At 33.1% G+C, this 22,179-nt stretch overlaps 1 protein-coding gene across 3 annotated transcripts in view; it reads right to left on the minus strand.

The window, feature by feature from the left end:
* Positions 1 to 22,179, minus strand: part of LOC143234708 (NAD-dependent protein deacetylase sirtuin-1-like) — a 43,860-nt gene that overhangs the window by 11,707 nt on the left and 9,974 nt on the right. For all 3 annotated transcript variants that reach the window (XR_013018771.1, XM_076472268.1, XM_076472267.1), the window contains exons 3-7: positions 18,128 to 18,358; positions 14,890 to 15,134; positions 12,445 to 12,597; positions 4,106 to 4,253; positions 408 to 487 (exon numbers count right to left, since the gene is read on the minus strand). Coding sequence is in view for 2 of the 3 variants with exons in the window: in XM_076472268.1 (XP_076328383.1) it covers positions 408 to 487; positions 4,106 to 4,253; positions 12,445 to 12,597; positions 14,890 to 15,134; positions 18,128 to 18,358 (857 nt within the window). In the remaining variant the exon portion in view is untranslated. The remainder of the gene's footprint in view (positions 1 to 407; positions 488 to 4,105; positions 4,254 to 12,444; positions 12,598 to 14,889; positions 15,135 to 18,127; positions 18,359 to 22,179) is intronic.

A 22,179-nucleotide genomic window follows, 5' to 3' on the forward strand; every position in this document is an offset into this window, starting at 1 on the left:
ATTAAATATATCCAGCATTAATTTACTATAACCCCCAACCTGAGGTAAATTTATCATTTTGCTGCCCACGGGCAGTGCACTTGTGTTGGTCCAGAAGTGAGATCACAACAGCAAAGCTATGATTACTATAGGTAATATTAATACAGTATCCTGGCATATTTTATGGAATGAAGTCTGACACAGTCTCTAATCTCAGGCATGCATTCATGAACTAATTTAATATATCTAATGTTAATCTAATATAGCCTCTGACCTGATGCATATATTTATGAATTAATGGAATAGGTTTTTCGGTAAATTTAATGTAACCTTGAATAAGACACACAAATGAACAACTACAGTAAACAGTTTTTAACTAAAGAATATACTCTACTTATTGAGTTGGATCATTTTAAGACATTCCTAACCTGATTAAAAATGTCTTCTTTTATCACTGTTGAGTCCACTTTATATTCACACTTTGTACACGTAGCTGTAGCAAACGAACCTGAATGTAAAGACACAAACCCACCAATTAGAGAGTAGTACAGTCAAGTAAAACATTAAAAATATGAGAAGAAACCACCTTACTGGAAAAATAACATGAAATTTAAAAACAGATTTTGTTTAAAATATAAAATGCTTGTTTCTCAAGTGCAGTGCTGAATCGTGGGATAAGTGCACTGTGCCTATCAAATGAAAAGAACCCCAAATTTTAGCAATGAAAGTCCTCAAACTTGCTTTTGAGTCAAGAGGAGACATTTTGAAAGGTTTCACTGTAACAGTTATAATGAGAAACATGACAATTTACATAAAGTAACAAAATTTTCTGCTTACTTTAGATACACTATCAGAAGTACACGTTAGGTTCCCATATTTATTCTCTTACAGAAATGTTAGGCATAGCTATGTGAATGCACTGTTACAAAGATGTGTTACACTGTTAAAAAGATGTGTTACAAAGGATTGGTAAGTTTGAAAGATCATTTTAAACCACGCAAATAAACAAACATATTTTACATACATTAAAAAAAATATGTAGAAACATTACAACTGAATTTATTTCATTATATCATATCTATATATAACATGTTTTGTCTAAATAATTACTAAAAATAGAATTTTATTTGTTTAATTCCTTTATGCTAGAAGTTTCCCCACGTTCTTATGATGATATCTGCTTCATAAAATAGAATAAAGGAGGGAAAACATCCATTAGTTCAGGTTAAGTTTTCCCACATTCATTTTCTTATATCTGCTTCATAAAACAGAATAAAGGAGTGAAAACATCCATTAGTTCAGGTTAAGTTTCCCCACGTTCTTATGATGATATCTGCTTCATAAAACAGAATAAAGGAGTGAAAACATCCATTAGTTCAGGTTAAGTTTCCCCACGTTCTTATGATGATATCTGCTTCATAAAACAGAATAAAGGAGTGAAAACATCCATTAGTTCAGGTTAAGTTTCCCCACGTTCTTATGATGATATCTGCTTCATAAAACAGAATAAAGGAGGGAAAACATCCATTAGTTCAGGTTAAGTTTTACCACATTCATTTTCTTATATCTGCTACATAAAACAGAATAAAGGAGGGAAAACATCCTTTAGTTCAGGTTAAGTTTCCCCACGTTCATTTTCTTATATCTGCTTCATAAAACAGAATAAAGGAGGGAAAACATCCATTTGTTCAGGTTAAGTTTTCCCACATTCATTTTCTTATATCTGCTTCATAAAATAGAATAAAGGAGGGAAAACATCCTTTAGTTCAGGTTAAGTTTTCCCACATTCATTTTCTTATATCTGCTTCATAAAATAGAATAAAGGAGGGAAAACATCCATTAGTTCAGGTTAAGTTTTTCTACATTCATTTTCTTATATCTGCTTCATAAAATAGAATAAAGGAGGGAAAACATCCATTAGTTCAGGTTAAGTTTTCCCACATTCATTTTCTTATATCTGCTTTATAAAACAGAATAAAGGAGGGAAAACATCCATTAGTTCAGGTTAAGTTTTCCCACATTCATTTCCTTATATCTGCTTCATAAAACAGAATAAAGGAGGGAAAACATCCTTTAGTTCAGGTTAAGTTTTCCCACATTCATTTTCTTATATCTGCTACATAAAACAGAATAAAGGAGGGAAAACATCCTTTAGTTCAGGTTAAGTTTCCCCACGTTCATTTTCCTATATCTGTTTCATAAAACAGAATAAAGGAGGGAAAACATCCTTTAGTTCAGGTTAAGTTTTCCCACATTCATTTTCTTATATCTGCTACATAAAACAGAATAAAGGAGGGAAAACACCCATTAGTTCAGGTCCTGTGTCCTCAGCGTTTCATTTCTTTTAGAGGTACGCTCAAGTTTTAATGTTGAAAAGAGAAAACATTTAACTTGTGCATTGGCCAAGGTTGTTGTTAAAATACAGATAATAAAAACATTAGACAGAATTCACTAAAATCTGAGCTTGAGAAAGGGCATACAATTCAGTAACATTCTTTCTTACAGTGAACTTGTGTGTCTTAAATGATCAGTACTGTTTTACTTGTGCAGATGCAGCGTATAATACAGAACAACATATTCTGACATGACCTCTATGTGAATTCTTACGTTATTAACCATCATGGCTTTACACTTGACTTTTAACTTAAAACAATTCTAAACTTGTGTGTTTGAGTTATAATAAGAGAGAACATTCACTTGAAAACTGGTTTGTAATCTATTGAGTTTGATGTTTCTAGCCAACAAGTTATGTCCCTAATGAAGAACATTACCAGCACGTTTCAGTCAGTGTTTCTAAGTTCTGCTACTAGCTAAAACCATTTGCAAGTCAGTTCTCAAATTGTTACAACCAAAGTCCTGTATGTTGAGGTTTGAACAAGATATTATCATCATGTTCTTAGTATTGAACTAAATACAACCAACCATAAAGATTTTGTCTCAAAAGTTCATGACAATAACTTGTATTAATAACATATACACACATTCGTTTAGCACTAGTTTTATCTAAGTATGTAAAATACCAATATAAGGAATGTTTAAATCTTCTAGTAGTTACATTCTTATAAGACACAAACAATATAACTTTGTTTGTTTTGAATTTCATGCAAAGCTAAACAAGGGCTATCTACATTAACCATCCCTTATTTAGCAAAGACTAGAGAGAAGGCAGCTAGTCATCACCACCTGCCTTCAACGCTAGGGCTACTTTTTTTAACTAATGAATAGTGCGATTGACCATCACATTATAACACCACACTGCTAAAAGTATGAACATGTCTGGTAAGACTCACATTGCCAGTTGAACACCCTAACCACATAACAAAGTACTAACAGCAGTTTATTATACAAATTACAACTACTCAAATGTACAAGTATAGTTAAGACGAGAACTGAATACCAAAATCTGACTACAAGTACCGAACGTTATCAGTCAAAACACGAGAAAACTGAAATCCACGATGACTATAGAGCACCAATTTACTGGTTGAGTACTATATGTATGTAAAAATGGCTGGTTTGGGTTGAGAAAATTTTTATGTAGAGGAATAAACGTTTCAACCTTCTTTGGTCATCGTCAGGTTCACAAAGAAAGAAAGAGGTAACTACCAACATGTTTGAAGGGGGTTCTGTAACTGAGTGTATCACACCCTCTACATTCCGACACTCAGTTACAAAACCCATTCAAACATGTGGTCAAATATCAGTCAGTTACCTCTTTCTTTCTTTGTGAACCTGACGATGACCAAAGAAGGTCGAAACGTTTATTCCTCTACATAAAAATTTTCTCAACCAAACCTGCCAATTTTACAAATATATTTTTCTCTACAAGTGGGTTTTCTCATCATCATTGACTGGTTGACTACTGTTAACCCTGAAGTTGTTTGACATCCATTATTCCACTAGTTCAATGGGTTCAGTGATCTTGGAACATTAAATTATTCTGAGCCCCAAATACAGTCAAAATAAACTTTATAAATGTATTTATAATAAAAAATGTATTCAAAAATGACTTTAAACATTAAAATCAATAAAATTTGGTAAAAAATGAAAAATGTAAATCAAGAGAGAGAGAAAAAAATGTGTTACTAATAAAAACCAAATCTCAAAAGTTTACCCTGAAACTCACCATGGCATGTAATAGCTCTTTTAATACCTGCAGCATATTCTAATGTATCAATATTCTGTGTGTAATTTCTGAGCAGCTTCCCATGTTCTTCAATCAGTCGAATAAACCTGTGGCTTGGAGAAGGTTGGAACTGACCAGGATATATTTCCTGAAACAAACATATCCTTATAAGATAAAACAAAGATACAATAACAACTGTATGGGGTTCACTATACAGTAAGGAAGAGAGATAACAAAACAACTGTACAGGATTTACTCTACAGTAATAAAGAGATAACAAAACAACTGTATGGGGTTTACTCTACAGTAATAAAGAGATAACAAAACAACTGTATGGGGTTTACTCTACAGTAATGAAGAGAGATAAAACAACTGTATGGGGTTTACTCTACAGTAATGAAGAGAGATAACAAAACAACTGTATGGGGTTTACTTTACAGTAATGAAGAGAGATAAGAAAACAACTGTATGGGGTTTACTCTAAAGTAATGAAGAGAGATAAGAAAACAACTGTATGGGGTTTACTATACAGTAATGAAGAGAGATAAGAAAACAACTGTATGGGGTTTACTCTACAGTAATGAAGAGAGATAACAAAACAACTGTATGGGGTTTACTCTACAGTAATGAAGAGAGATAACAAAACAACTGTATGGGGTTTACTCTACAGTAATGAAGAAAGATAACAAAACAACTGTATGGGGTTTACTTTACAGTAACATAGAGATAACAAAACAACTGTACAGGGTTCACTCTACAGTAATAAAGAGATAACAAAACAACTGTATGGAGATTACTCTACAGTAATAAAGAGATAAAACAACTGTACAGGGTTCACTCTACAATAATGAAGAGAGATAACAAAACAACTGTATGGGGTTTACTATACAGTAATGAAGAGAGATAACAAAACAACTGTATGGGGTTTACTATACAGTAATAAAGAGATAACAAAACAACTGTACAGGGTTCACTCTACAATAATGAAGAGAGATAACAAAACAACTGTATGGGGTTTACTATGCAGTAATAAAGAGAGATAACAAAACAACTGTATGGGGTTTACTATACAGTAATAAAGAGATAACAAAACAACTGTACAGGGTTCACTCTACAATAATGAAGAGAGATAACAAAACAACTGTATGGGGTTTACTATACAGTAATGAAGAGAGATAACAAAACAACTGTATGGGTTTACTCTACAGTAATGAAGAGAGATAACAAAACAAACTGTATGGGGTTTACTCTACAGTAATAAAGAGATAACAAAACAACTGTACAGGGTTCACTCTACAATAATGAAGAGAGATAACAAAACAACTGTATGGGGTTTACTATGCAGTAATAAAGAGAGATAACAAAACAACTGTTTGGGGTTTACTATACAGTAATAAAGAGAGGTAACAAAACAACTGTACAGGGCTCACTCTACAATAATGAAGAGAGATAACAAAACAACTGTATGGGGTTTACTATGCAGTAATAAAGAGAGATAACAAAACTGTTTGGGGTTTACTATACAGTAATAAAGAGAGATAACAAAAGAACTCTACAGGGTTCACTCTACAATAATGAAGAGAGATAACAAAACAACTGTATGGGGTTTACTATGCAGTAATAAAGAGAGATAACAAAACTGTTTGGGGTTTACTATACACTAATGAAGAGAGATAACAAAACAACTGTATGGGGTTTACTATACAGTAATGAAGAGAGAACAAAACAACTGTATGGGGTTTACTATACAGTAATGAAGAGAGATAACAAAACAACTGTATGGGGTTTACTATACAGTAATGAAGAGAGATAACAAAACAACTGTATGGGGTTTACTCTACAGTAATAAAGAGAGATAACAAAACAACTGTATGGGGTTTAGTATACAGTAATGAAGAGAGATAATAAAACAACTGTATGGGATTTACTCTACAGTAATAAAGAGAGATAATAAAACAACTGTACAGGGTTTACTATACAGTAATGAATAGAGATAAGAAAACAACTGTATGGGGTTTACTCTACAATAATAAAGAGAGATAACAAAACAATTGTATGGGGTTTAGTATACAGTAATGAAGAGAGATAATAAAACAACTGTATGGGGTTTACTATACATTAATGAAGAGAGATAAGAAAACAACTGTGTGGGGTTTACTCTACAGTAATGAAGAGAGATAAGAAAACAACTGTGTGGGGTTTACTCTACAGTAATGAAGAGATAACAGAACAAACATTAGGTTTGTAATCTGAAATAGTTAAGAGAGAGAGAAGAACAAATGCAAGGTGTACATCACAACAATTGTTATGGTGTGAATGTCTTTTACAAGCTGGTAAAGCAAATAATACTATAATGGAACTCTTGCTTATGTGATACTGGAAAAACATTTTTATTACACAATGTGCAGTCCCCAACTTCATGGAATTTTTATCCCGTGTGTATGTAGAATTGCAATAGAGAGGGTGTCACTATTTTACCATTTTGCATCCATTTTTTGTCAAGAAGAACTTTATTTTTCTCTATTTTCTCGATGTAAATATGTTGTCATGAATATACAATGGCCCCTCAGAGATTTTTGAAGATTAAATGAATGTAAAATACCCACATTATATTTACCACAGTCAATGCTGTGTTTCATTAAATACAGAGCTCTTCAGGATGGATGGGATGCATACCACATCCACTGCTGTGTTTCATTAAATACGGAGCTCTTCAGGATGGATGGGATGCATACCACATCCACTGCTGTGTTTCACTAAATACGGAGCTTTTCAGAATGGATGGGATGCATACCACATCAACTACTGTGTTTCATTAAGTACGGAACTCTTCAGGATGGATGGGATGCATACCACATCCACTGCTGTGTTTCATTAAATACGGATCTCTTCAGGATGGATGGGATGCATACCACATCAACTACTGTGTTTCATTAAATACGGATCTCTTCAGGATGGATGGGATGCATACCACATCCACTGCTGTGTTTCACTAAATACGGAGCTTTTCAGGATGGATGGGATGCATACCACATCAACTACTGTGTTTCATTAAGTACGGAGCTCTTCAGGATGGATGGGATGCATACCACATCCACTGCTGTGTTTCACTAAATACGGAGCTTTTCAGGATGGATGGGATGCATACCACATCCACTGCTGTGTTTCACTAAATACGGAGCTCTTCAGGATGGATGGGATGCATACCACATCCACTGCTGTGTTTCACTAAATACGGAGCTCTTCAGGATGGATGGGATGCATACCACATCCACTGCTGTGTTTCACTAAATACAGAGCTCTTCAGGATGGATGGGATGCATACCACATCAACTACTGTGTTTCACTAAATACAAAACTTTTCAGGATGGATTAGATGCATACCAACATACATACAAGTGATTTTAAGCTGACAAAGCATGGTTATAATTCATTAAATTTGCCAGAACATATTAGTATAAGGCCTAGTCTGGTCCCTTAGGAATTTTAAAGAATTAGAAGAGTATATTGTAATAATAGGCCTAAATATTTTATGACATTTATAATGAATTATAACCATGCTTTGTTAGTTGGCGAAAATCATTCACACATTACAACTATTTTTGTAACAAACAGTTTATATAAAGTGTTTTGACACTACTGTGTTTGTTGTGACCCAGCTGACCTAAACCAATTGGAACTTAGTAAAAAGTGTTACTAGCAAGAGATACATGTCGAATACTGTTATTATATATACGTAATCTTGTAAGCCCCTAATGGACTAAACAAAGAATGTTGTGATAAAAATACAATAGGCTGAATGCTAATGTCTCACAGCAAGTATAATTAACTGTATGTTGTACAATGTAGAATAATCAAATACACCAGTTACTACACTGTTAACCTGAAAAGCACACAAACTTACAAATGCACTTAAAAAGTTTAAAACACAATTAATATTACTAAAAGAATGTAAACAAATCTTGATATCAAACTACTCTAAAATTATAATCATCAGAACTTTTATTCTTTTCTAAAACTTTGTTTCCAATATTTCAGATCCTCACAATTAATGATGGAAAAAATAAAAATGTGTGCATCATTTATTTTTGTCATTTATTCAAACTTGTATTTAACCAAGAATGGGGCAGAGGAACCACCTCCAAATGTATAGTACAGAGTTAGTTCCAAAAGTTTCATAATGGAGATGCGAGTCTTGAAGATAAGATGGGCAGAGGATGTCGTTATGCTGTTGTAATGGCCAAACGAAATCATTAGTGGAAAGAAACCTGCAACAAACTGTTTGAGAAATGGTGCAAGAATTGGGTGTTGACATTTCTACAATTTCGGACATGTCGCACAAATTGGAAAAGTGAAAAATCTCGACAAGTTGGTTCCATACGAACTCGGTGAAAAATTAGAAATGACCAATTTCTTTATCACACTGTCACCTGTGAGAAAAAGTGGACCCTCTACAACAACAGAAAGCAATATGCACAATGGCTCAACTATGATGAGGTTCCATAACAGTTCCCAAAGAAAAAGATTCACCAACGGAAGATTATTGTCACTGTATGATGTTCTGCAGCTGCTATTATCCAATACAGCTTACTCAACCAGGACCAGAATGTCACTGTGAAAGTTTTCTGTCAAGAAATGTACAGAAGAAATGCCAACATTAGTCAGCTGAAGAGGACCAACTTTGCTTCATGATAATACTCGGCCACATGTTGCTCAAATGAAACTTCCGAAGCTCAATGAAGTGGGTTATGACACATTGCCTCATCTTCCATACTCTCCAGACATGTTACCCAATAACTACCACGTTTTCAAGCATTTGAACAATTTTCTACACAACAAAAGATTCAACAGAGCAGCAGCAGAGAACAGCCTTAAAGAATTTGAGTTCAGAGTTTTATTGTCATGGTTTAAATAATCAGGTTTCTTGATGGTAAAAGTTTGCAGATTCACTAGGTTTTTATTTTAATTAATAAAGTTGAATTCTTTTATTTCTTATTAAGCTTACAATCCACCATTATATTTTGAACAATCAGATAAAACTTTTCAAAATACACATCATACTTTGCACCTGTTCTCAAGGCTTACAATATTATATACTGAGCACCTGTTCTCAAGGCTAACAATATTATATACTGAATGAAAGTTTTCTCAAAGAGTTGTGTAGGTCTCCCAAAGAAAGTGTAATATGTCTCAAGGGCACCGTTGACTTGTGTTAAGACGAACATTAAGTGCTAAAGGACAAGAATGTAAAATGAAAAATATTAAAGAGTGAGAGGGAAATGACAAGTTCCTCATTCTACAAGGAAATTGAATCCTCAATTTTCCCTAGCATGACACACGACATATTTTTTCTCAAGGTATCTCATCTTCTGTTTTTCCAACACCTCTTGAAAGAGTAAAAAAACTAAATTATTCACTATAGAATCATCATTGCTTAAAAAACCATAATTTTTATAGCCTCTAGTTTTGTTTGGTTATACAACTATCAATGGAAAATCAGACACTTCCTGCCACACCCACCTGTCACATCCTCTCTCTCAGAATTTAATAACTCTCTCTTACATTTAAGTGTAATAAATACATATCACCAATAAAACTTTAAGGTTTTTATCTATCAAATAACACATTGTATAATGCTGTGTTCTGAACAGATAATAGTTAATTTCTGTACGAGTAAAAGCAGCGTTCCAGTGAGAAACTTTTCATACAGTTAGAAATACTGTAAAACTTAATGACTAGCTTGGATGAATTTGTAACAGTTCTTTTCATACAGTTAGAAATACTGTAAAACTTAATGACTAGCTTGGATGAATTTGTAACAGTTCTTTTCATACAGTTAGAAATACTGTAAAACTTAATGACTAGCTTGGATGAATTTGTAACAGTTCTTTTCATACAGTTAGAAAAATTGTAAAAATAACTGAATCACACACACACAAATGAATGCTTGGCTTCAAACTACATACACACACACACAAATGAATGCTTGACTTCAAGTTATATACACACACAAATGAATGCATGGCTTCAAATTATATACACACGCACAAATGAATGCTTGGCTTCAAATTATATACACACGCACAAATGAATGCTTGGCTTCAAATTATACACACACGCACAAATGAATGCTTGGCTTCAAATTATATACACACGCACAAATGAATGCTTGGCTTCAAATTATATACACACACAAATGAATGCTTGGCTTCAAATTATATACACACAAATGAATGCTTGGCTTCAAATTATATACACACACAAATGAATGCTTGGCTTCAAATTATATACACACAAAAATGAATGCTTCGCTTCAAATTATATACACACACAAATGAATGCTTGGCTTCAAGTTATATACACACACAAATGAATGCATGGCTTCAAGTTATATACACACACAAATGAATGCTTGGCTTCAAGTTATATACACACACAAATGAATGCATGGCTTCAAATTATACACACACGCACAAATGAATGCTTGGCTTCAAATTATATACACACGCACAAATGAATGCTTGGCTTCAAATTATATACACATGCACAAATGAATGCTTGGCTTCAAATTATATACACACGCACAAATGAATGCTTGGCTTCAAATTATATACACATGCACAAATGAATGCTTGGCTTCAAATTATATACACATGCACAAATGAATGCTTGGCTTCAAATTATATACACACACAAATTAATGCTTGGCTTCAAATTATATACACACACAAATGAATGCTTGGCTTCAAATTATATACACACACAAATGAATGCTTGGCTTCAAATTATATACACACGCACAAATGAATGCTTGGCTTCAAATTATATACACATGCACAAATGAATGCTTGGCTTCAAATTATATACACACACAAATGAATGCTTGGCTTCAAATTATATACACGCACAAATGAATGCTTGGCTTCAAATTATATACACACGCACAAATGAATGCTTGGCTTCAAATTATATACACACACAAATGAATGCTTGGCTTCAAATTATACACACACACAAATGAATGCTTGGCTTCAAATTATATACACACGCACAAATGAATGCTTGGCTTCAAATTATATACACACGCACAAATGAATGCTTGGCTTCAAATTATATACACATGCACAAATGAATGCTTGGCTTCAAATTATATACACTGCACAAATGAATGCTTGGCTTCAAATTATATACACTGCACAAATGAATGCTTGGCTTCAAATTATATACACATGCACAAATGAATGCTTGGCTTCAAATTATATACACACACAAATGAATGCTTGGCTTCAAATTATATACACACACAAATGAATGCTTGGCTTCAAATTATATACACACACAAATGAATGCTTGGCTTCAAATTATATACACACAAAAATGAATGCTTGGCTTCAAATTATATACACACACAAATGAATGCTTGGCTTCAAGTTATATACACACACAAATGAATGCATGGCTTCAAGTTATATACACACACAAATGAATGCTTGGCTTCAAGTTATATACACACACAAATGAATGCATGGCTTCAAGTTATATATATACACACACAAATGAATGCTTGGCTTCAAATTATACACACACGCACAAATGAATGCTTGGCTTCAAATTATATACACATGCACAAATGAATGCTTGGCTTCAAATTATATACACACGCACAAATGAATGCTTGGCTTCAAATTATATACACACGCACAAATGAATGCTTGGCTTCAAATTATATACACATGCACAAATGAATGCTTGGCTTCAAATTATATACACACAAAAATGAATGCTTCGCTTCATATTATATACACACGCACAAATGAATGCTTGGCTTCAAATTATATACACACACAAATGAATGCTTCGCTTCAAATTATATACACACAAAAATGAATGCTTCGTTTCAAATTATATACACACACAAATGAATGCTTGGCTTCAAATTATATACACACACAAATGAATGCTTCATTTCAAATTATATACACACAAAAATGAATGCTTCGCTTCATATTATACACACACAAATGAATGCTTCGCTTCATATTATACACACACACTTTCCAACCTAATTTTTTTCTTTTTCTTTATGTGTGAAGGTCTCAGCTGACTGTTCTTGTTTTATTATTGAGGGCCTAATGAAACGAAACATTGTAAGCCTTTGTTTCTCTGGAAACTGAGAATTTATGAAAAGAAAGTCCACAGAGTACAAGTTCTTATATACTACTGCCAACCATTCAATAATTTTTGTTTTCTCTCTCTCTGCAGTATTCTGTGAATTACATGTCATTCTGAAAATGATCAGTTTGAGAACCTGGTGTTTCAGAATGTTAAGACAAACAAACCTTAGCAAATTTGAAAAATGGCCTTGGGTCCTTCCTGAAATAATGGATGTCAAACATTGCCTGGGGATCTGGAAGTTCAGGAAAATCTTTACTCAGACGAGCATATATACCATTTCTAGATCTAAAGTCTGGTATTCCACATGACACTGACACCTGCAGGGAAAAACAAAAATGTGCAACTTTTACATTCAAAAACTTAATAAAAACATTAATGCATGCCAATATAGATGGAATGTAGTTTAAAGTTTCAATTTCAAAGGAAATATTAAATGAATCTCTATATTCACTCTTCTCTGTCATGTGATGTCAAAACTAGAAACACACTCTGAAAAAAGACATAATGCATGACAAGCAGTCATTGCAACTAAATATCATTCACTTGTTTGTAACTTTATTAGAAAGCTACATGAATCAAAGTAATTTTGGGACATTCTACTTTAGTGCCCAATATATTCTTTCATGAACAAGAATGCATACTTGAAGAGTACAAGAATTATTCTTTGAACATATAAAAAATATTGAGAAACAAAGTAGGGTCAGTAAGGCACAGCATCCGAGCATAAGAGGCCTCGATGTCCAAAGAAATTACAAAACATCTCGTTGTTGTGTACATATTTTAAACAAAATAAGTAAGATATAAAAACTTATTATGTCAAATAAGAAAAATAAAATTTGCTGATGAACTTAAGCCTGTAAACTAAAAACTACATACAGCTTGACTGTTTTGTTTGGAGAAACTATATAACTTGAGCCTGTAAACAATGTACAGCTTGACTGTTTGGTTTGGAAAAACTATATAACTTGAGCCTGTAAACAATGTACAGCTTGACTGTTTGGTTTGGAGAAACTATATAACTTGAGCCTGTAAACAATGTACAGCTTTACTGTTTGGTTTGGAGAAACTATATAACTTGAGCCTGTAAACAATGTACAGCTTTACTGTTTGGTTTGGAGAAACTATATAACTTGAGTCTGTAAACAACGTACAGCTTTAATGTTTTCTTTGGAGAAACTATATAACTTGAGCCTGTAAACAATGTACAGCTTTTTTTTTTTTTTTTTTTCAGGTACAGGGCACACGACAGGCAAAACTTTCGGCGCCTGTCGTGTGAAAGTGGTTCTCTCGGGTACTCCGTTTCCCCACATCAAAATCTTCAGGCATTGGATTTCTAGATCCCAGCCCAGGCAACCTTTTGCCCGACCCAGAATCGGACGTTTGATTTGATCTGAACTTGAATGAATTACATTCATGTTCACATCTACCCAACTTTTCTTTTCGAGACAGGTCCGACCTTTCCTTCTTTCCACTGCTACCTTTGCCTCCACCCAAAAGACCATTTAGTGAGACATTCCCCACCCAAAAAGTCAAGAATAATAACGATAATTAATTTATTAAAATAATAATAAAAAAAAAAAACCTCCACTCAATCCTAATAACAATCCACGAAAGGGGACGAAGAGGAACTACAAAGTTCCTGAACACCCCAGTTGGAGAGAGAACTCTTCTGATTTCTCTCTCTCTAAACTGAACCCCTGCCACGTTAGTTTAGGTTTAATGTACAGCTTTACTGTTTGGTTTGGAGAAACTATATAACTTGAGCCTGTAAACTAAAAACTATGTACAGCTTGACTGTTTTGTTTGGAGAAACTATGTAACTTGAGCCTGTAAACAATGTACAGCTTTACTGTTTGGTTTGGAGAAACTACTTATTATAGATAATAAACAAACCACCATTTGTACTTCCAACCAAACTCGGCAAATAAAACAACAAAATCAAATATAAAACAGATTAGCAGTTCAAACTATGAAGATATGGTGACAAACAGAATCACCTTTTGCTCAGACTAACTTGTAATGTACTCTATAAACTTGTATAATATCCATTTCTAAGGCTGGTGAAGTGGCCTACTTCATAAAGAAAAGTTTGATTTGCAATAGCTGTCCCTAATTTAGCAGCGTAAGACTAGAAGGAAGGTAGTTAGTTAACACCACCCACTGCCAACTGTTATGACACTCTCCTACCAGCAAATTATGGGATTGATCATCACATTGTAACATCCCCACAGTTGAAAAGATGAACACACTCAAGAAGATTTGAAGCAACAACCTTCAGACTGTGAATTAAGCACCCTAACAACCAGCAATTCCAAGTCCATATTAACAACCAGCAATGCCAAGTCCACAGAGAAAAATTTAATAAGTGTTTGAAACACCATTTGCCTTAACACAAAAGTAATATTAACAATCAATACTTATTCAAACTTTTAGGAGTCTTTACAATTTCCAAAGCTAAATTTTGGAAATTAACTTAAGGTTATGAACCGTTATCCTTCAGAATTCATCATTGCTAATGATATTTGTGCTATAACGAGGTATGATGTCATTTTTATACCAAAAAGTGACTTACATTCATGTCATATTTCATTATAATAATTTTAACATACCCCAGCTCCTGTGAGTACCATTATATTTTGGGAAGTTTGAATAAGGTTGACTACATCATCTATGGTGTTAACGTGCAGCAGTTTGGTTCGACGAGGTGGTTCGTTTAACATACTGACAATTATTTTCCACATAGTGAGAGGATCTAAGTACGGAGGAATAAATGTACTTTGTGGCACCAGCTCTTCCAAGATGATCCGAGGGTCGACACCTTGCATGATTTGCTGTTGAACCCAAGTAACTGGCCCTAGGTAAAATATAATAAAAGTAAGCTAGGAGTTACAACAGTTCTGTTGTATGCATAATAATAACAGCCTCAAGTAATTGCATGAGAACAGAATTCTGGGATGTGCTTTTAAGTTCAAATCTGCTACTTCTGAAAAATATTAAAAAAACATCAGCTGAAAACATCCAAACCAAAATAAAAATTCCATGTATTTGAACTCATTAAACAGCTGAAGAATCAAACCTACACAATATTTAGTTTTATCTTAATTTTAAAAACAAACTCAGTAAAATGCACCAAACCTTGCACTTGTTGCATTACCAAAACTTAAGTAAACAAGTGTTAAACATTCAAAGCTTATCATTTGTCTTCATGAACTGTGTCCTGAAACACAATGCATACTGTCATACTTGTTGTCAGTCACAATAAAACATAATGTATACTGTCATACTTGTTGTCACTCACAATAAAACATAATGTATACTGTCATACTTGTTGTCACTCACAATAAAACATAATGTATACTGTCATACTTGTTGTCAGTCACAATAAAACATAATGTATACTGTCATACTTGTTGTCACTCACAATAAAACATAATGCATACTGTCATACTTGTTGTCACTCACAATAAAACATAATGCATACTGTCATACTTGTCAGTCACAATACAACATAATGCATACTGTCATACTTGGTGTGTCGCTCACAATAAAACACAATGCATACTGTCATACTTGTTGAGTCACTCACAATACAACATAATGCATACTGTCATACTTGTTGTGTCACTCACAATACAACATAATGCATACTGTCATACTTGTTGTGTCACTCACAATAAAACATAATGCATACTGTCATACTTGTTGTGTCACTCACAATAAAACATAATGCATACTGCCATACTTGTTGTGTCACTCACAATTTAGGGTTTCTTTCTTTCCCCTTATTTGTTTTTTACAAAAATTCATCACAGAATAACACTTATTCATAAACACTGAAGAATTACATTTATCTACGAAGTCAGTTTACTAACAACACACAGCAAGACACAATAAGACTATACAGAAGTTTCACAAAGTTTTAATACAAAGCATTCTAAATGTGAATAGTCCTAACTATAATGTATTATTATCATTACCATTGTAAAGTGTGGGTATATTCATCGTAATATACTTACATGAAGTCAAAGAATTAGTGATTACCAAATACTAGTTTTTGGTAAACACAGTTTGATGGCTATGGTGCAACTTTTCAGAGCTTTGTCTAGAAGAAATGCATGTTCTGTACTAACCTAAACATACCATTTCTTCATAATCAATGTTGATGGTTATCTCCCACTCTGCAATATATTCTAGTTTATTTATCATACAATAATAACACTACAATTAACTCATTACCGTTTAACTCTACGTAACTTTCTCCTGCATATTATGGTGTAAATAACAAGTGTGATTCTAATAGATGTTGTAACAATGTGTGTTTAAATCAACAAGTAAACAGTAACAAGGAGCAGTGTGTAATAATACGTAACAAAAATTAGCAACAAGTAGTAATATATAATAAACAGAAGTGTGTGAGAACTTGTAAACTGTTAGAATATGTTACATGTTTAATCTTTTAAACAACAAACTCATTAATGTCTGATTAATACAAAAGTTTTCTTAAAACCAATTAAACAAGATGACTTTTGCAGAAATTTAATAATGTGGTTCCATTATTTTCTCAGATAAATTGTGTAGTTTTAGTTTACAGAAAGAAGGAAACAAAGCTGAGCTTCATATGAACTGCAACAAAAGTAAATGCAGTGAATTCCACAAGTGACTTGTACTTTCAGAGGTTGAACATGTAATTATTGAATCTGTTCAAAGTAAATCCAGTGAACTCCACAAGTGACTTGTACTTTCAGAGGTTGAACATGTAATTATTGAATCTGTTCAAAGTAAATGCAGTGAATTCCACAAGTGACTTGTACTTTCAGAGGTTGAACATGTAATTATTGAATCTGTTCAAAGTAAATCCAGTGAATTCCACAAGTGACTTGTACTTTCAGAGGTTGAACATGTAATTATTGAATCTGTTCAAAGTAAATGCAGTGAATTCCACAAGTGACTTGTACTTTCAGAGGTTGAACATGTAATTATTGAATCTGTTCAAAGTAAATCCAGTGAATTCCACAAGTGACTTGTACTTTCAGAGGTTGAACATGTAATTATTGAATCTGTTCAAAGTAAATCCAGTGAATTCCACAAGTGACTTGTACTTTCAGAGGTTGAACATGTAATTATTGAATCTGTTCAAAGTAAATCCAGTGAATTCCACAAGTGACTTGTACTTTCAGAGGTTGAACATGTAATTATTGAATCTGTTCAAAGTAAATCCAGTGAATTCCACAAGTGACTTGTACTTTCAGAGGTTGAACATGTAATTATTGAATCTGTTCAAAGTAAATCCAGTGAATTCCACAAGTGACTTGTACTTTCAGAGGTTGAACATGTAATTATTGAATCTGTTCAAAGTAAATCCAGTGAATTCCACAAGTGACTTGTACTTTCAGAGGTTGAACATGTAATTATTGAATCTGTTCTGTTAGTTGTCAATGTGTGGTTATATTTCACTTTCAAATACTTGATTTCTGACACTGACTGTCAATAAGCCTGAAATACATGTGATTTGTTGTGAGCTAGGGTTAGATAAATACCCAGAAGTGAGCTGTTTAGTAACTTTGTAAGCATGGCTACACAACAAACTGTTTAATTAGTAATTTTCTAACTGTTGGAGTAGTGCTGTTTATAGTTTGTTTTGTTCCATTCCTCCTAACAGGATCAAGAACAGTCAGTAACCAAATTCTGATAATTAATAATGATGAAATTAGTGAGTGCCAACAAGAATCAAACAAAAATTGAAATATTTGAAACTATTACCTTTTCAGAGCACAACATATAACATAAGAGTTGTGGTACAGTAAACATCTGATTTAAATAGCCACATGTACAATACAGTACCAGTACCTGAAACTGATTTCCACTCCTGACCACTGAGACCTGAGAGGTCAGATAAGCCTGATAAGTTACTAACTGTTGAAGCAACTTCATCATCTTCATCTTCATCATGGTACTTTAAACTTTCCTCGATACACTCTTGCTTCGAAGGCTGGGCACGAGGAATAATGCTGCTGTCTAAAGAAGGAACAAGAGTTTGGGTATCTTGTTGGTTGTCTTCTCCTTTTGGAAGTGAAGTTCCTAGAAATTTGTAAGAGAAATCAAGCTTTCATTTGTTGTTGTTTACACATAAAGAAACTACTAGTAATATTCTACACAAGTGGTCTAACTGAAGTACATACCTCACAGAATATACACAATACAGCTGGCCAGACTGCAGTAAGCCTCTTTACTAGAGGCTGGGTCTGCTAATAACAGTGTGTAACTACAGAGATGTTACAAAAGTTACAAGTCACAATGATAACATCAGTCTAGATTTATTTACAGCAATCAAAAACATCCATACATTATGTTAAAACTCTCTGAAGCAAACCACTGCTGCTCTTAGAGATATACAACTCCATTTATATTGTATATAATAACTAGGGATGTTTCTCATCACAGCAGATGACAATATGTATCTAGATACAGAAGTTTTACTAGTAATTTGTTACAAGGTTTGACACTTTTATCTGTAATTTATTATCTATATTATTAACAATGTCTTATTTAGGTTTACAATGATTTTTCAAATTCTCAGGTTTGATAAACTAAGTGGCAAGATATGTAAAGTAAACAGTTAATATCTGTTAATTTATTTTGTAACTGTTAATTTATGTCACTTTGCACATGTTTTTGATTGTTTGCAGTTAAGCACAAAGCTACACAATGAGTATCTAAAGCCAGTTTCTAGAGTTGTGCCACTGGGGTTATATTTTTAATAAATTAATACAACATTTAATATGACTACTTTATTAGAAGCTGTGATTTTTCTGTACAAAACACTTATAATGTTGACTGAAAGAATAATACATTTTGTGAAGATACACAAATTGTATCAGATGATGTATTAATACAATTGTATCACAGCTTCACAATACAAGTGTCGTATCATTACACTAATATTTACATAAAAAAAGTATCAAATACTTTAACATGCACATATTGGTCTGTCTGTGTGAATAAAGAATTAATACAAACCTAAAATAAATCATGTGTTCATACATTCTTAGTGTGGTAATACAGTATTTAAATAAATTGGTTCTTTTGACTTTTTCTATGTCCAGGAGTGATAACTACAAGAAAACAGATAAAATATAAGCTTTTACTTAAAAACACTTTGAAGTTCATTTATAAGGCTCAAGTGGAATGGAGTATGACAATTTTTAAGAGTAACTAATTTTGTTCTTGGTATGAAAATCACCTGGTACTTACACCAGACAGAGTCAGCTCGACTTTTTAAATTCACAGACAAATTTTTAGTAATATACAGGTAAAAATGGCTCGTTTGGGTTGAGAAAATTTTTTACATAGAGGAGTGAACAACGTTTCGACCTTCTTCAGTCATCGTCAGGTTCACAAAGAGAGGTAACTGACCGGAAGCTGACCACATGTTTGAAAGAAGTTGTGTAATGAGTGTCGGAATGTAGAGAGCGGTGTTAGATGTTTGAATATATAATTTTATATTATTTATTTATTTTTTATTATTATTTATTATATTATATTTTAATATAGATATAAAGGTGTTCCTTTGTATTGGTTTATTTTGGGCTTAAGTTGTTGTATAAGTAAGGCTTCTTTAATTTTGCATTTGTTTATGTTTGTTTCTTTATTTAGTATTTGGATGTTTTCTATGGTTATGTTGTGTTTATTTGACTTACAGTGTTCGAAAACGTGTGAAGGTGACTTTTTATGTTCTTTGAATCTGGTTTCCATTTTTCTATTTGTTTTTCCAATATAGAAGTTGTGGCAGTTATCACATTGAATTTTATAAATAATGTTGGTGTGGTGTTTGTCAGTGTAGTTTTTACATAGTATAGACCTAAGTTTTGTGCCTGGTTTTTGAATAAATTTGGTATTAACTGGAATGTCATATTTTGTCTGTAGTTTTTGCCAAATGTTGGTTATGTGTCTGTTGATGTCGGAAATATATGGTATGAAGCAGTATATGGTTTCGTGATTTTTTCATTCGTGAGATATATTTACTTTTGTTGGTTGATTTTGCTTTATGTCTAGGTGTGTGCGTATAATGTTTTCTACGGTTTGTGGAGGAAATTTATCGATGTTGATGAAGTATTGTTTTATTTTGTCTAATTCATCATTAATTTTATCTGGTGAGCATAGTTTTATGGCTGTGTTTATTTGGTTTCTTAGTATGTTTTGTTTCATGTGCTGAGTCCCAAGGAATGTATAGTCCAGTATGGGTGATTTTTCGGTGGATTTCTGTTTTAAATTGTGTATTGGTTCTTGTAATTTTGAGGTTAAGAAATGATATTTGATTGCTTTCTTCCTGTTCACATGTGAAGTTGATGTTGGGATGTATAGCATTAATGTGATTGAAAAACTTAAGTGTGTGTTCTGTAGACGTGAATCCCGCAACCGTGTCATCTACATATCTGTACCAGTATAGTGGTGGATGTAATGCTGTGTTAATTGCTTGTGTTTCAACTTGTGTCATAAAAATATTGGCTAGAACTGGTGATACTGGGTTGCCCATGCTTAGGCCATTTGTTTGTATATAGTTGTGGTTGTTGAACATGAAGTTTATCTTTATCGTGGTGAATTCTATGAGGGTTGCTAACTGGTTGCTGGGAATTTCTATAGTTGGGTTATGGTCTTGGATATAGAGTATTAGGCTATCTTGCAGGCTTCAGTGAAGCGGGATTGCGGGATTCACATCTACAGAACACACACTTAATTTTTTCAATCACATTAACTTCACATGTGAACAGGAAGAAAGCAATCAAATATCATTTCTTAACCTCAAAATTACAAGAACTGATACACAATTTAAAACAGAAATCCACCAAAAAATAACCAACACTGGACTATACATTCCTTGGGACTCAGCACATGAAACAAAACAAAAATTCAACATACTAAGAAACCAAATAAACACAGCCATAAAACTATGCTCACCAGATAAAATTATGACGAATTAGACAAAATAAAACAATACTTCATCAACATCAATAAGTTTCCTCCACAAACCGTAGAAAACATTATACGCACACACCTAGACAGAAAGCAAAATCAACCGACAAAAGTATATATATCTCATGAATCAAAAAATCACGAAACCATATACTGCTGCATACCATATTTTCCCGACATAAGCAGAAAAATAACCAACATTTGGCAAAAACTAGTAACAAAATATGACACTCCAGTTAACACCAAATTTATTCAAAAACCAGGCACAAAACTATGTAAAACCTACACTAACAAACACCACACCAACATTATTTATAAAATACAATGTGATAACTGCCATGACTTCTATATTGGAGAAACAAGTGGAAAAATGAAAACCAGATTTAAAGAACATAAAAAGTCACCTTCACACGTTTTCGAACACTGTAAGTCAAATAAACACAACATAACCATAGAAAACACTCAAATACTAAATAAAGAAATAAACACAAACAAACGTAAAATTAAAGAAGCCTTACTTATACAAATATTTAAGCCCAAAATAAACCAATACAAAGGAACACCTTTATATCTATATTAAAATATAATATAATAAATAATAAGAAGAAATAAATAAATAATATAAAATTGTATATTCAACATCTAACACCGCCCTCTAAATTCCGACACTCATTACACAACCCCTTTCAAACATGTGGTCAGCTTCTGGTCAGTTACCTCTCTCTTTGTGAACCTGACGATGACTGAAGAAGGTCGAAACGTTGTTCACTCCTCTACGTAAAAAATTTTCTCAACCCAAACGAGCTGTTTTTACATATATATTTCTCTACATGGGTCTTCTCGACATCACTGAAATTTTTTAGTAACAAAAAGTTTACTGAAAAATCTCATTTGTTTTCAATAGACTTGTAATGTTTACTAAAATCTTG

The sequence above is a fragment of the Tachypleus tridentatus genome, chromosome 12 (assembly GCF_004210375.1).
Source record: "Tachypleus tridentatus isolate NWPU-2018 chromosome 12, ASM421037v1, whole genome shotgun sequence".
NCBI classification, from domain to species: domain Eukaryota; kingdom Metazoa; phylum Arthropoda; class Merostomata; order Xiphosura; family Limulidae; genus Tachypleus; species Tachypleus tridentatus.